The 13,448-nt window shown below is 43.2% G+C and overlaps 1 protein-coding gene across 5 annotated transcripts in view; it reads right to left on the reverse strand.

Moving 5' to 3' along the window:
- Positions 1-1,533: 1,533 nt before the first annotated feature.
- Positions 1,534-13,448, reverse strand: part of Kdm2b (lysine demethylase 2B) — a 119,945-nt gene continuing 108,030 nt past the window's right edge. For all 5 annotated transcript variants that reach the window (XM_055606001.1, XM_055605998.1, XM_055605999.1 and 2 more), the window contains 5 exons: positions 12,678-13,357; positions 11,264-11,427; positions 11,017-11,178; positions 9,834-10,052; positions 1,534-3,154 (listed from right to left, as the gene is read on the reverse strand). In XM_055606001.1, coding sequence (XP_055461976.1) covers positions 2,973-3,154; positions 9,834-10,052; positions 11,017-11,178; positions 11,264-11,427; positions 12,678-13,357 — 1,407 coding nt within the window. In that variant the 3' untranslated portion in view covers positions 1,534-2,972. The remainder of the gene's footprint in view (positions 3,155-9,833; positions 10,053-11,016; positions 11,179-11,263; positions 11,428-12,677; positions 13,358-13,448) is intronic.

Here is a 13,448-nt window from a genome sequence, read left to right on the forward strand (position 1 = left end):
TGGGGCAGGGGGTCTTAGAATGAGTCCATGGTGAATACTAGGGATAACTGCTTAATTTTTTGGCAGAGGGTAAGCATTTTTTAACAGGTAATATGTCAAATGGATAAAGTTCTGAAGGTTCACAACAGAATGCACTGAAATCTTGTTCTTGTTTTCACAGTAGAAAAGAATATAATTTGAGCCACATTATATCTTCCTCTGTAAACGTCAGGTTCCCTTGATGGACTGGTGCTCACATTTGGATTTGGAAGCTCAGATAGACCATAGCATAGGTTGTGGTCGTTCTACTACTTTACTGCTGTGGTGTGTCATCTTGAAGCACCTGTTAGTAATGTGTGGTTTAGGCTGGCTTCATCTGAAGCTTGTTTAAAACTATAGCGAGGGCTGTTGAGATGGCTCCATAGGTTAAGGCATTTGCCATGCTTCACATGACCAGAGTTCAAGCTTAATTTCCCACACAGTGGAAGGAAAGAATCAACTTCCTTAAGTAGCACCACATGTGAGCCAAGATGCATGCACGTCACATATATAAATAAATGTAATTTAGAAAATTCTATAGAGACTACAGGTTTGTTTTGGAATATAGTATTCCTTGGTGGTTCAGTACTTCTTGAGAGATGTACTCGTTTGGAGCTGTATTATGTCTTTGCTCTGCTGTGTGCCTATGGTGATGTGAAATCAGATTCTTAGCAGGGACTGTTTATGTGGGAGAAAAAAATTACCCAAAAGCAGTTCTCAGGGGAGAAGATGGCTTTTCTAAACATCAGGGTGCAGCTGTCTTTTTGGAGATTCAAAGAAGTAAAACTACCATAGAAATGATCTTTGCATCTACAGGTCAGTAGAGTCAGCTACTTTTTTTTACAAGTAAAAAACAGTGTTAACAAGTCTTAAGAGAGTTAAACATAGAAGCCACTGTCTTAGAATTTGAGTCAAAAAAGGTAAGGATTAATAGTTCTAGATGAGCTCTTTTAAAACTAGAGTGTTGGTAGAAAGGGCTTGTCTTGCAGGGCCAAGGTCTTTATCTTATCCATCTTTAGAGTTATTTCTATACATGAATATAAAGTTAGAACTGTCTAAAATGTTCTGTAACCCCAAAATCTAATGTCTTAGCCTTTTAACCCCCAGGCCTAAGGTCACTGCACAGAATTCAACTTCCTTGAGTTGAAGGTATGGGTAGGGCACCTGTGTGGCCTCTACATTTGTGATTTGTAGGAAAGAGTATGCTAAGTAGTTGTGATGGTTTGAATGAGATGGTCCCCTATAGGCTCATGTTTGAATACCTGGTCCCTAGTTGGTGGACCTGTTAGGAAGGGTAAGGAGGCATGATCTTGGAGAGGTGAGTGAACGAAGGCCAACAAATCGAAGGTGGATAAAACCACTGAAGGTGGTTTCAGAAAGACTTGCCATCCCCAGTGTACCTCTCTCCCACCTCCTGCTTGTGGATTAATCAAGATACACGAGCTCTCAGCTGATAACTGCTCTACCTCTCTCCCCCTCCATCATCATAAATTAGCTCAATTAAACTTTCTTTTATAAATTGCTTTGGTCACAGCAGTTTATCACTGCAGTAGAAGAATAAGATAGACAGTGGCCATGCAAGAAGATTACTTTTGTACAGGTGCAGTAGGAGACATCTCATTCAAACAGGTGAGCCATTGCTCCTAATACCCACAGGTGGCCATCACTGTAACATAGTTTTTTCCCCAATACCTTTATTAGTTAGAAACAGATCTTTCAATAGGAGAAAAAAAATTTGTATATCAGGGCTGCTGCATTTCTAAGATGACATAGTTTGGGGTCCATTTTGTTAAGAGTCCGTTTACCCTGGGCGTTCCAATTAAATTTTCGACCCTCTCATAAAACAGAAACCCTCAAACACCAAGCGTGGATTTTTTTTGTACAACTGTTTATACAAATCCAACAAAGGTAAAACTGCATAAGGGAAAGGCTAAGAAACACCACCGTACATCAATGGCACTTATGGATGCAGAACTTGACAACTAGAAAATAGCAAGGTTACCAACTTAACTGAACACTTCAAAGGAGGGGAAAAAGGAAAGGAAGGCTGTGGGCACATTTATTTTACTTGATTCATGGTATAAATTAGATCTATATAGGTAGAATACAAGAGCTCATGCTTGGAGCAATACCCTCTTGAGTGTAAAGGCTGAAATCTGCATTGTAAAATCTTGAGGAAAAAGTGAACTCTCTATTGGCAAGGTGTTTTACCTGGACTGTACTTTACGCTTATTCCACAACATGCTTGTGTAACTTCTTGACATACAAAGTGGGCTCTCAGCATCCAGTTAAACATGCTTTTAAGTGGAAGGTCATAGCCCCCTGTCACACCTGGGCACATCTGTAGATTGGGGTTTTATGTTGATGAAGTACAGGTTAAGTTTTCTCCTACCTGAAGGAAAAGTTGGCAGTCTAAATAATAAAAACACTGGTATGCATTCAAATCTTGCATAAATAATTTTAAACAATTTATACAAAAATAGTTCTGCATAATGTAAGATGTAACAAAACCAACTAAACAAAATGTGTCAAGACGGCTGCAGATGGTGTGTGTGGTCCACTCTAAGTTGACACCAGAAGCCTCAGCATTGCAAGGAACAAGCTGCCCCAAACAAAAACTACCAACACAAAAACACTAGCTCAGGCTTCTAAGAGGATTTCTCCAAAGCTCATCTTCCTTTCCAACTGGAATGTCTTCTAAAGGCCACCTTAGAAATGGTCCAGAAAGCAGTGCAGTTCTGATGCAGAAAGAGCAGAGAAAACATCTGGCTCACTCAAACCCAAATGGGTGGTTGAACGGCTTCTCCCTTGGCAAGACTTGGAAAACAGAACTGTGTCTTGTATTCTCTTGTTCCAGATTCCAAAGGGAAATATAAGCCCACTTGTTTTTGCAGTCTTTCCCCCTCCCCGGCTGTGTTCCTCCAACCCTTCATATTTACACACTTGTCCTGGAACTAGCTTAGTTTTTGTAGAAGTTTTTCTTCCACTTGCCCAAATTGGACACTCACAGACATTTCTGCTATGAATTGCTCACAGCCTTCCTTGGTGACTTGCTTGCAGTACCTCAGGTCAATATGACAGATATTTCCACAGCGTTTAAAGAAGGATAGGCACTGGTCAGTGACCTTATTGCAGTCTGCAAGGAAGAAGAAACAATATGAAGGACAGAAGACACAGAGCCCAAGACTCTACTTCAGGGGTCCAGTAGTAGAGATGTCACACACCTCTAGCCTTTGATGTCCCCAAAGTGGGGATAATTTCAGCTATCAATTGCAAAGCTTAATGTATTTTTGAAAAGGAATGTATTTTTGCCAGGAATGTGAAGACATAAGGTTCTGTTTGCAACACTGTCCATCCCTTGCCCCCTTTCTTCCCCTAAGTCAGGTTCTATCGAAAACACTTGTACCACAGGGCTATCTCTAGTCACATACAAAGAGCAAGTGTGTCTGTTTACAAAGAAGGTCAGAATGTGTTTAGGAGCTTGTTTGATAGGAACATGGGTATATTCCCAAGTTTTGTCCCCTTCTCTGATTACTCTGTAGTCAACAAAATGGTTGGATTTTCTTTCTTTCTTCTTTCTTTTTTTTTTTTTTTTTTTTGGGGGGGGGGGGAAGAGGTTACCTCCAGTTCAATATGGAATATTTCTATGAAGCCTATACTGAAGACCAATATATGCTAAAAGGGATTGAAGGATTTGTACATGCACATACAAATTTACTATATCCTGTAGACATCAATTGTGCATTTTCTTTCTTTTCTTTCTTTCTTTCTTTCTTTCTTTCTTTCTTTCTTTCTTTCTTTCTTTCTCACTCTTTCTTTTTCTTCCCTTTCTTTCTTTCTTTCTTTTTTTTTTTTTTTGAGACAGCTTCTTTGCATATCCCTGGCTGTCCTGAATTCACTTTGTAGAGCAGGCTGGCCTCAAACTCAGAGATCTGCCTGCAGGAGACCCATCTGTCTCCCGAGTGCTGGGATTACAGGTGCGTTTTCTTTCATCATTCTGTATATTTCTTTAGCCCTACTACTTTTAGAACTGAATCCTTATCAACTGGCTTAAATGCTAATCAGGGTTCAACTGAGACCAAGCAAGGTAAATGACTTCTGCGTGAATCAAATGAATGAAAAAAATGGTTGTTAGCATCCTGTGAGGGGTATTAATTTTGAAACCTTTTTTTACCATCACTGTTACCACTTTTGAATAAAATAAATGGCCAACTCTTTGAAAACACTGAACACTTATACATTGTTAATCCTATAAACAGGAGCCTTGTACCTACATTTGAATGAGTAATTCACACCATGTCAGGATAGCATCTCTCAAATATAGTAGGAATACAAGCACTTGGAGTAGGCAGTCACAAGAGGCTGAGTCTGAGCCACTGACAAATGAGGGTGGGATAGTTTGAAGGGGGAGAAATATGGGAATGTTAGCAAAGATGCTTCTAAAACACTAATTTCTCAAATATTGCTGCTGTTGTTTTTCAGGCAGGGTCTTCTATGTAGCCTGGCTGGCCTGGAACTGGCTCTGTAAACCAGGCTGGTCTCTCTGCCTCCCAAGTGCTGTGATTAAAGATGTGCACCACCATAACAACCGGCTCTGCTAATCAACTTTATAAATCTTATTGCAAAAGTCAAAGATGCAAAGGATGATGCCAACTACTTTGACTCCCTTTATATAGAGTTGATTTTGATTTTGCTGGTATTAAAAAAAAGCACACATTCCATATTCTTGCCTTTCTCTCCCCCCGCCCCCCACCGGTATGTCATGTGAAGGCCCTTATTGAACAGCTCTTTTTTTTTTTTATTTTGTAAATGATATTAATTTATCCTTATTACCTTCAGTCAAAGCTGGCTAGCTATAGGCTGTCATAGGGATCATCCAGCAGTAGGCAGTACTGTTTGTGGAAGGTATGAGGAGCCAGGCTGTAAAGAAGCTTAGTGCACAAAATGGACAAGAGACTGCACAGACAGGCTTCTCTTCCAATTTCCTAGATAGAAGGGTCTTTTCATCTCCAGGTACAAGATTTGTTTAAGCCTGGAAAAACTGGGTGAAAGTGATTCACTGAAGAGGCCAATGAATGCTGCCTGTCCAAAAGTCAACTTGGAAAAGGAGTCATCTGGAAATACTGGTCACACTGGTATAAAAAGGTAATTGCCATGACAAGAATGTAGATGTAAATGGCCTCAAAAAAAAAAAAAAAAAAAAATCAGTGTGCCATATGAACAGCAAAGTCCTCTGGATGTGAGGGGCCAAGGGAGAGACAGGAGCTATAAGGCCTCCTGTCTAGATGTGGGAGACTCAGCGGATTCTCCCTCAACCCCCGGAGGAATGAGATATGCTCTAAAAATGGAACAGAACAGCTATTAGAAGGAGAAGGTTAGGGGCTGGAGAGGTGGCTCAGCGGTTAAGAGCACTGATTGCTCTTCCAGAGGACCTAGGTTCAATTCCCAGCACCCACATGGCAGCTCACAACTCTAACTCCAAGATCTGACACCTACAGACATACATGCAGGCAAAACACCAATTCACATAAAATTAAAAAAAAAAAAAATATATATATATATATATACATACATACATACATACCCCCCTAAGGGGGGAGCAGCCTTACCAGGCCACAGAGAAAGACAATGCAGCCAGTCCTGATGAGACCTGATAGACTAGGATCAGAAAGAAGCAGAGGAAAACCTCCCCTCTATCAATCAGTGGACTTGGGGAGGGGCATGCGTAGAGAAGGGAGAGGGTTGATAGGGCTGGGAGGGGAGGAGGGAGGTGTTCACGGGGGAATACAAACTGAATAAAGTAATTAATAAAAATTAAAAAATCTTATATTCACAAAAAATAGAGAAGGAGAAGGTTAAGTTAGAGGGGGTCTAGGTGCATCCTGAAAAGGTTCCCGGAGTGGTAGGGAAACATGGGGGAGCCATGCTGTCCAATGCATACCATGACCTCACCCAGAGACAATCATGAATTTTTTTTTTTTTCCTCATAGCAGGGAGACAAAAATCTAACTACCTACCAAGGAATTTCCTTATCAAAAACTTACCCAAATTTCTGGCCTTACCCTGGAGTTCACAGGAAACAATAAACTGGATGGCTAATAAGCTAAATAACATGAAGTTCACTAACCCTGAATGGTAAACATTTTCAAAAAGACTTCTTAGATGCCAATGTCATAAGCTTCTCTTGCTTTCTAAAGGTAACTGTGGGGTTCTGTTTGTGTTTTTGGTTTTGAGACAGAATTCTGGCAGGGCCTTGTTTTGTGAAAAGTGCTTTATCACTGAGCTCCATTCCTGATCCCCTATCAAGGATAACTGATAACAAGATAAGGACTAGTCGACATGGGGCCTCATATGTCACAGTGAATATAGAAATGAGTGGGTTTCTCTTCCCCCACCCCCAATACTGGCAAAATTCCTTTCCTATTTTTACTTAAAATTGACCTCAAGAAGTGGGGGAACATCTAAGAAGCTAACTAGAAAAAAAGAGGCTCTTGGAAAGGGGGAGAGATTCTTTTTAGAAGCATCTTTTTTGTCAGTTTTCTTATGTGCAGAGATGGCTTAGTGGTTAAGAAGACCTAGATTAGGTTCCCAGAAGTCCCTGGCAGAGGATCTGACACCTTTTCTGATTTCTGCAGGCACCAGGCACACACATAATGTAAATACTACACATACATGTAACATAAATCTAAAAAAGAATTCCAAATATGAAGGGGGGGGGCACACATTCCAAGTTCATGGATTAGAAGACAAAATATTAAGATACTATATACTGCCAAAGATGTGAAATCCCCAGTGGTAGTGCAAAACAGAAAAGTCCATTCTAAAATTTAGTAATGGTCCCCAAGCAGCCTGAAAAGATCATGAAGACTCTGAGACCAATGGAATAGAATCAAGGTTCTATGGTTAAATTAATAATAATAAATGTAAAATAATAATTATTAATGGAGACAAAGTCTCTCTACAAAACCCTGGCTGTTCTAAAACGCACTATATAGATCCACGTAGCCTCAGACTCCTGAGTGCTAGAATTAAAGGTCTGAGCTACCCACACCGGGGTAGTTAAATTGGTTTAAACAGCTTTTAAAAATATTTGTGACTACACACACAAAAGGACAGTTTTGATGGTTAGCTTTCTCCTTCCCATCATGTGGAACCTGAGGATCAAACTTGGGTCATGAGGCTTGGCAATATATGCCATTTTGTGGGCCCGCAAATATTTTTGACAAAGGCATGAAATACATTTCAATAGGGGAATAGTCTTTTCAATGAATGATGCTGGGAAAACTGAAAGCCTACTTACAAAAGAATAGCTGAATTCCCCACCACCACATAGCATACACAATTATAGAAAAATCTTTATGACTTTAGATATGGCAATTATTTCCCTAATATCACTCACACATACACACACACACACACACTTAATTGGAGAAAAGGCTTAGCAATTAAAGAGTGCCTGTTGTTGCATAGGCCCTGAGTTTGGGTCCTAGAACCCAGATTTGGTGACTCACCACCTCTTGTAATTGCAGTTCAAGGGGACCCAACTCATACACACACTCTCTCCCATCTCCCCCCATCTCTCCATACTCAGACACACACAGTTAGAGACAAAGACAACTTCTACAAAACTGAAATAAAAGATAATTAATGGATAAAGCACTAAATTCTCATCTCCACTTGTGGGAGTTAGAAGTCAGGGGAGAAAACCTTTCACTTCCTGAAGCAACTTGGGTCACAAACCAGGGGTTTATTATACTCAACTAACAGCTACACATGAATAATAAAAAATGTTTTATATACTCCACCCAACAAGAGACCAGCCAAGAAGAAAGATATGGAGGCAAGGAAGGATGGCATCCAAAACAAGAACTGGGGTGGTGGTAGGTTAGGCTCCTGAATAATAGCAAATCCAGATGGGAATAATGATTTACAGAGAAACTTGAAGGGCGGGAGGAAGGCCGGAGGTAGGAGCATTGTCCTGCAGAAACAACTGACTGTGTGACGAGTAAGTTTTAACGGGATATTCAGTTTTGCTGTACAGTTTGCTTCAGAGCTAAACAAAACCAAAAAGGCAATTATTAACTAGCAAAACTCAGATGTCATGCAGGAAGTGTACTCAATACATTATTTGGCTTAATTAGTGACCAAAGTGTACAAGATCCTAAGGTCAACATTAGCAACTTTAAAAATTGGAAAAATAGAGGGGGAAAGTAGAGTCAGAGTAACAGGAGGGTACAATAGTAATTAATCCTTATGTTGTATACAGACATCTGAAAGGAAATGGCAGCACATGCCCACTATCTAGTAATACATAAATGTAAACTGGACAAATTGGGGTCTAGTGGTGGCCCAAGGGGTAAGGATCAGAAAGAGGCCCGATCTGATCTACGAGAGCACCTGGTATTTATGTCTAGGATCAAATGCAGCTTCACCAGCAACAACTGTGTGCCAGATCCTCCAGCCATATGAACATGGCCATCTTATGGCACTTTATCATTAATTCAGTTATACTAATGGGAGGGAAGTACAAAACAAGGAGAGATCAAGTATAGAATGTATGCCATAACATGTTGTAACTTTGGTTTGTTTTGAAATAGGTTCTCAGGTGCCCCAGGATGGCCTTGACCTGCTGTGTAGTAGAGGACTGAAATTTAGATGCTACTGCCTCTGTCTTCTGGGTACTTTGAGCTACAATACCACTGGCTTTTCAAAAAGAATGTAGGTATATGATCTCAGTGTATTGCGATGGATAAATAAAATGCAGATGATTTACACACACTCCCACATAGTTCTTGAAATGCACTACACATCCATAACAACTAGAACATAGGGAAAGATTTAGTATAACTTAAGAGCTTAGAACCAGATGCTAGCAGCTATCACCCTTCAAGTCTCAACTGAGGTTTTGAGCTGGTGTCATATGGGAGTGAAATCTCACTTCAGCACAGCTCTTTGCCGGTTAGTGTTGAAATTCCCTCTATCAAACCTTCACAATGAGGAGAAATAGCTTCTAAGGGCTCTAGGTACAGAATGATCTCAAACTGTCTAAACCCCCCACCTTACCTGGTGTGTAGCAGGGACATGGCAAGTAAAGGACAAGTAACAGCAAAACATAGTACAGTTGTGTCAAATGCAATTACAGTGAGATAAGGGCGTCCCTTAATGTCTTGAGAAAAGAACAACTTTCTCCCTTTTATTTAATTGCAAATTTTGTCTCACATAAAAGTAACAGTTCCAATCCAGACTACCTTAAACATTAGTCAACTGTTAACTGGACTGAGGACAAATGGCTTTGCCATGTGCAACCAAGCTCCAGATCCTTCAAAACCAACCAACTCCAGTCAAAGAACAATGGCAAGAATAAGGATTCTGTAAGATGTGACCGACATAAATAATGGAAATATCTGTAGGAATTTCATTTTTAAAACAGGCTCCTTGGTAGAAGGATCATAAGGGGCACACACAGGCAGAAAAATATGGTTTCCATTAGTCAACCCTATATTCAGTGGCTCCTGCTTCCCAGCCCATGGCTGTTGCCCACACTCTGGCTACAGGCATGAGCTTGTTGCTCATACCCAGGAGATGTCCCCAGGCTATAGTTTGGATCAGGAACCAGTTATATGCTCTCCCTAATGTTAGCAATGTTCTTTGATAGGAATTATTACAATTCTAACAGTAACTTCCTCTCTAGAGTTGGTGGTAACATTCACTTGTATTTCTAGGCATTGTAACCAGACAGTAGTTCTTAGTAAATAGCCAGTGCCCAGCTGTTCCACTGATGCTAGGAAGTCCCACAGGTATAGGGTCCATCTTACCTGAGAGGATGATCTCTGTCAGAGAGTCTCTGGTGGTGGTGCCGACTGCAGTGAGCAGGTTGATGGACTGATCAGTGACGTGGTTACAGTAACTGAGGTGGAGCTTGGAGAGCAGGGGCATATGGCGGATAATGAGCCGCAGGGAGGCATCTGTGATGTCCAGGCCAGCTAGGCGCAGTTCTACAATGTTCCGGAGTTTGCTCCGATTGTCCATCTGACCTGTTGGGGCAGGTAGGAGAGAGGCAACCCATCAATCTGAACAGGGAAATCAAGTCCTGCTATTGGTCTGTTACTGTACAGGGCCCAAGGTCATGAAGTGTACCCTGCCCCAAGCCAGAATTTCAGCATTAATAACTAGAAGCTTTCACATCAGAATTTGTATCTCTAGATTCTCTTATGAAATCAGAATTTCAAAAACATGGTTGGAGGATCTGTCCTCAATCTATTGTTGTCAAGACTACATTTCATTCTAGCAGTACTGAGTCCAAGTTGGTCCTTGTCTTTCCTGTTAAGAAAATTTAGGGGCTGGAGAGATGGCTCAGTAGTTAAGAGCACTGTCTGCTCTTCCAGAGTTCCTGAGTTTAATGCCCAACAACCACATGGTGGCTCACAACCATCTACACAATGATCTGATGCCCTCTTCTGGCCTGCAGGTGTTCATGCAGATAGAGCTCTCACATACATTAATAAAGAAAAAAAATCATCAGAGTAATCCCAACACTCAGGGACACAAAGGTAGGCAGATCTCTGTGAGTTCAAGGCCAGCCTGGTCTACAAAGAGAGTCAAGGATAGCCAAGGCTACACAAAGAAACCCTGACTCAAAAAACAAACAAACAAACAAACAAAAAACCAAGAAAAAAAATGCAGACACAGCCTAAATTTTATCCTAAAATAGCACAGCTGGCCTAGAAATGCCCCACTGCCCTTGTCTGTTGTCATCCCACCTCATACATGTACCATTTGAGCTTTGGCTGGGGGGTGGGCCCAGGCAGCTCACCTAGGAGCATACCCTCAAACCCAAAGCAATGTCTTCCAGCAAAGGGCTGAGGCCAGAGAAAGCTGATGGTACATACACCATCTGGGAGGGGAGATACAGGTAGTCAAAACTGAACAGGGTGTCTTGGTCACCCCATCTCCATGAGACAGACCCCCTTGGGGTACAGCCCCAGCCTGGCAGCTCACCTGGCCTATTGTCTGTGGGTGGGGACAGGAGATCCCGCATCTGGGCATCTTTTAGTCCTTCTACCCACTGGACATCCAGGGTCCGGAGCAATGGACAACTGGAGCTACAGAGGGCTGAGACAGCAATCCATGAGCAGCCTGACAGCACCAAGTCTCGGAGCCCTAGGAAATGAGATGAGGGTAGAAGTTGGGTGATACAATCCAGGCATCATTACTGCACATTTGGAATCCTTAACCAAAACCTTACCAGGCAACCGGTTGATGAGCCAACTCAGCTGCTTCTTGGAGATATTGGTCCAGCTGAGGTCAAGGGAGACAGGCTGTCGCCGGATGATGCCACTTAGCATCAGGGGTGTAATAGACTTGCAGTGGTTCAGGTCAATGCGGGTCCACAACCGCTTATCGCAGCACCTGGGAGTTGGGCAAGGCAGGGAAAATCAGCAGAGTTGGCGTCTCACCTGGAGAACCCCACTTGCCATCCTCAAGGAGGAAGTTCCTTTAAGATTCAGCCCTCGGCCTGTCCACACAAAGCAGATGCTGAGCCTGATGGCCAACTGATGGGCAGAGTGAATGGAATTCTAGGTAAGAAGTGGGAAATAGTAAGAGCTGGAGGGGACGGGAACTTCACAAGGAGAGCAACAGAACAAGATAATTTGAACACAGGGAACTTCCCAGAGACTCATACTCCAACCAAGGACTATTCGTGGAGATGACCTGGAACCCCTGCACAGGTGCAGCCCATGGCAGTTCAGTGTCCAAGTGGGTTACATAGTAATGGGAAGAGGGACTGCCTCTGACATAATCTGATTGGCCTGCTTGTTGATCACTTCCCCCTGAGGGGGGAGCAGCCTTATCAGGCCACAGTAGAGGACAATGCAGCCACTTTTGATGAGAACTGATAGACTAAGATCAGAAAGATGAGGAGAACCTCCCCTATCAGTGGACTTGGGGAGTGGCATGCATGCAGAAAGGGGAGGGAGGGTGGGATCAGGAGGGGAGGAGGGAGGGGCTTATGGGGGGAAGAAAAAAAAAAGATTCAGCCCTCGGGGGCTGCAGAGAGAGCTCAGTGGTTAGGAGCACTGTCTGCTCTTCCAGAGGTCCTGAGTTTGATTCCAGCAACCACATGGTGGCTCCCAACCATCACGTACTGGGATGTGATGCCCTCTTCTGGCGGGCAGGTGTACATGCAGATAGAGCACTCATACATGTAAAATAAATAATTAATTATATTAAGATTCAGCCCTCTACAATGTACTTAAGAATCCACCCTGACCACATTTGGGCATCTCTGTTGATGACCACATGCTTATATAGAATAGGTTAGCAAGTACTCTCCATAAAATATCCCCTGGGCCTCACTATGCCTTCTATAGGACAAACCTAACAACCCCTGTGGAGGCACTGGATCCTCCTGTTCAGGATAGAAGATCAGAAACTCGGCTAAAACCAGAATACTGGAAAATGTCAGGCTAGAATTAGTCAATACAGGCACACTTATACTTAACTTCAGCTAAGTCTAGACAAGGAACTCTATGTGGTCCTTAGTTTCCCATATTAGAAAAGCAAATGGGTGTGATGCCTCCATTAGCAATTCAAGCAATCTATGCTGCCATAGACTATCCTGAGCCCCAATCTAAGCCCTATGCAGGATTGTTCCTCACCAGCGGTTCCAGGTCCTGCAGACCCGCATGCAGACACACAGGTCATGGTGGCTGAGGTAGCTGAAGACTGCCATCCACACCTCCCTATGCATGACATGAGCTGCTCCATCATCCAGGGGCAGCGAGTCAGGTGGGGGGCTGATGGGTGGCGGCCGGATCACATGACGCTCCATCTGGATGCACTTGGGTGGGGATGCAGAGGGTGGGGGTCGGGAAATAACACGAGGTGGGCTGCGCAGGCCAGGTCCCAGTGGGTGCCGAAGCTCCCGAGGAGTGCCATTGAGCCCTTTGCTGAAGCGGTGGGGGCGTTCGCAGTGGCTTAGGGGCCTCTTTGGCTCCTCATTCTCACTCTCTGGCTCTGACTTGATGGGCTGATGGTTCTCATGGGCCAAGGTACTCTCTGTTTTCTGGATCTCATGGTTGAGCTCCTTGCTTAGCTCTTTGCTCAACTCTTTGTTGGGAAGGCGCCGTTTCCGGCGCATCTTCACCTTTTTCTTTTCTTCTGGGCCTTCAGCCCCCTCAGTGCTAGGCCCAGCAGTGGGTGAGCTGGAACGTGACTGGTCACTCTCCCTGGTCTTAGGAGGTGCCTCAGGCAGATCGTCCTCTGGTTCCTGCTTGAAGCGCCGAAGGGGCTTGTTGGCCAGTGCCAGCCGATCCTCAGCGTTCTTCCAGGAACGCCGCTGCAGGAGAGAGAAAGGGGTGCTGATGGGTGGCCTGTGATTAACCCATACAGTTCGGGGCAGCACCCACCCCAGACTCTATTATGGGATA

Source organism: Psammomys obesus, unplaced genomic scaffold, assembly GCF_907164565.1.
Source record: "Psammomys obesus unplaced genomic scaffold, mPsaObe1.curated_primary_1811, whole genome shotgun sequence".
Classification (NCBI taxonomy): Eukaryota; Metazoa; Chordata; class Mammalia; order Rodentia; family Muridae; genus Psammomys; species Psammomys obesus.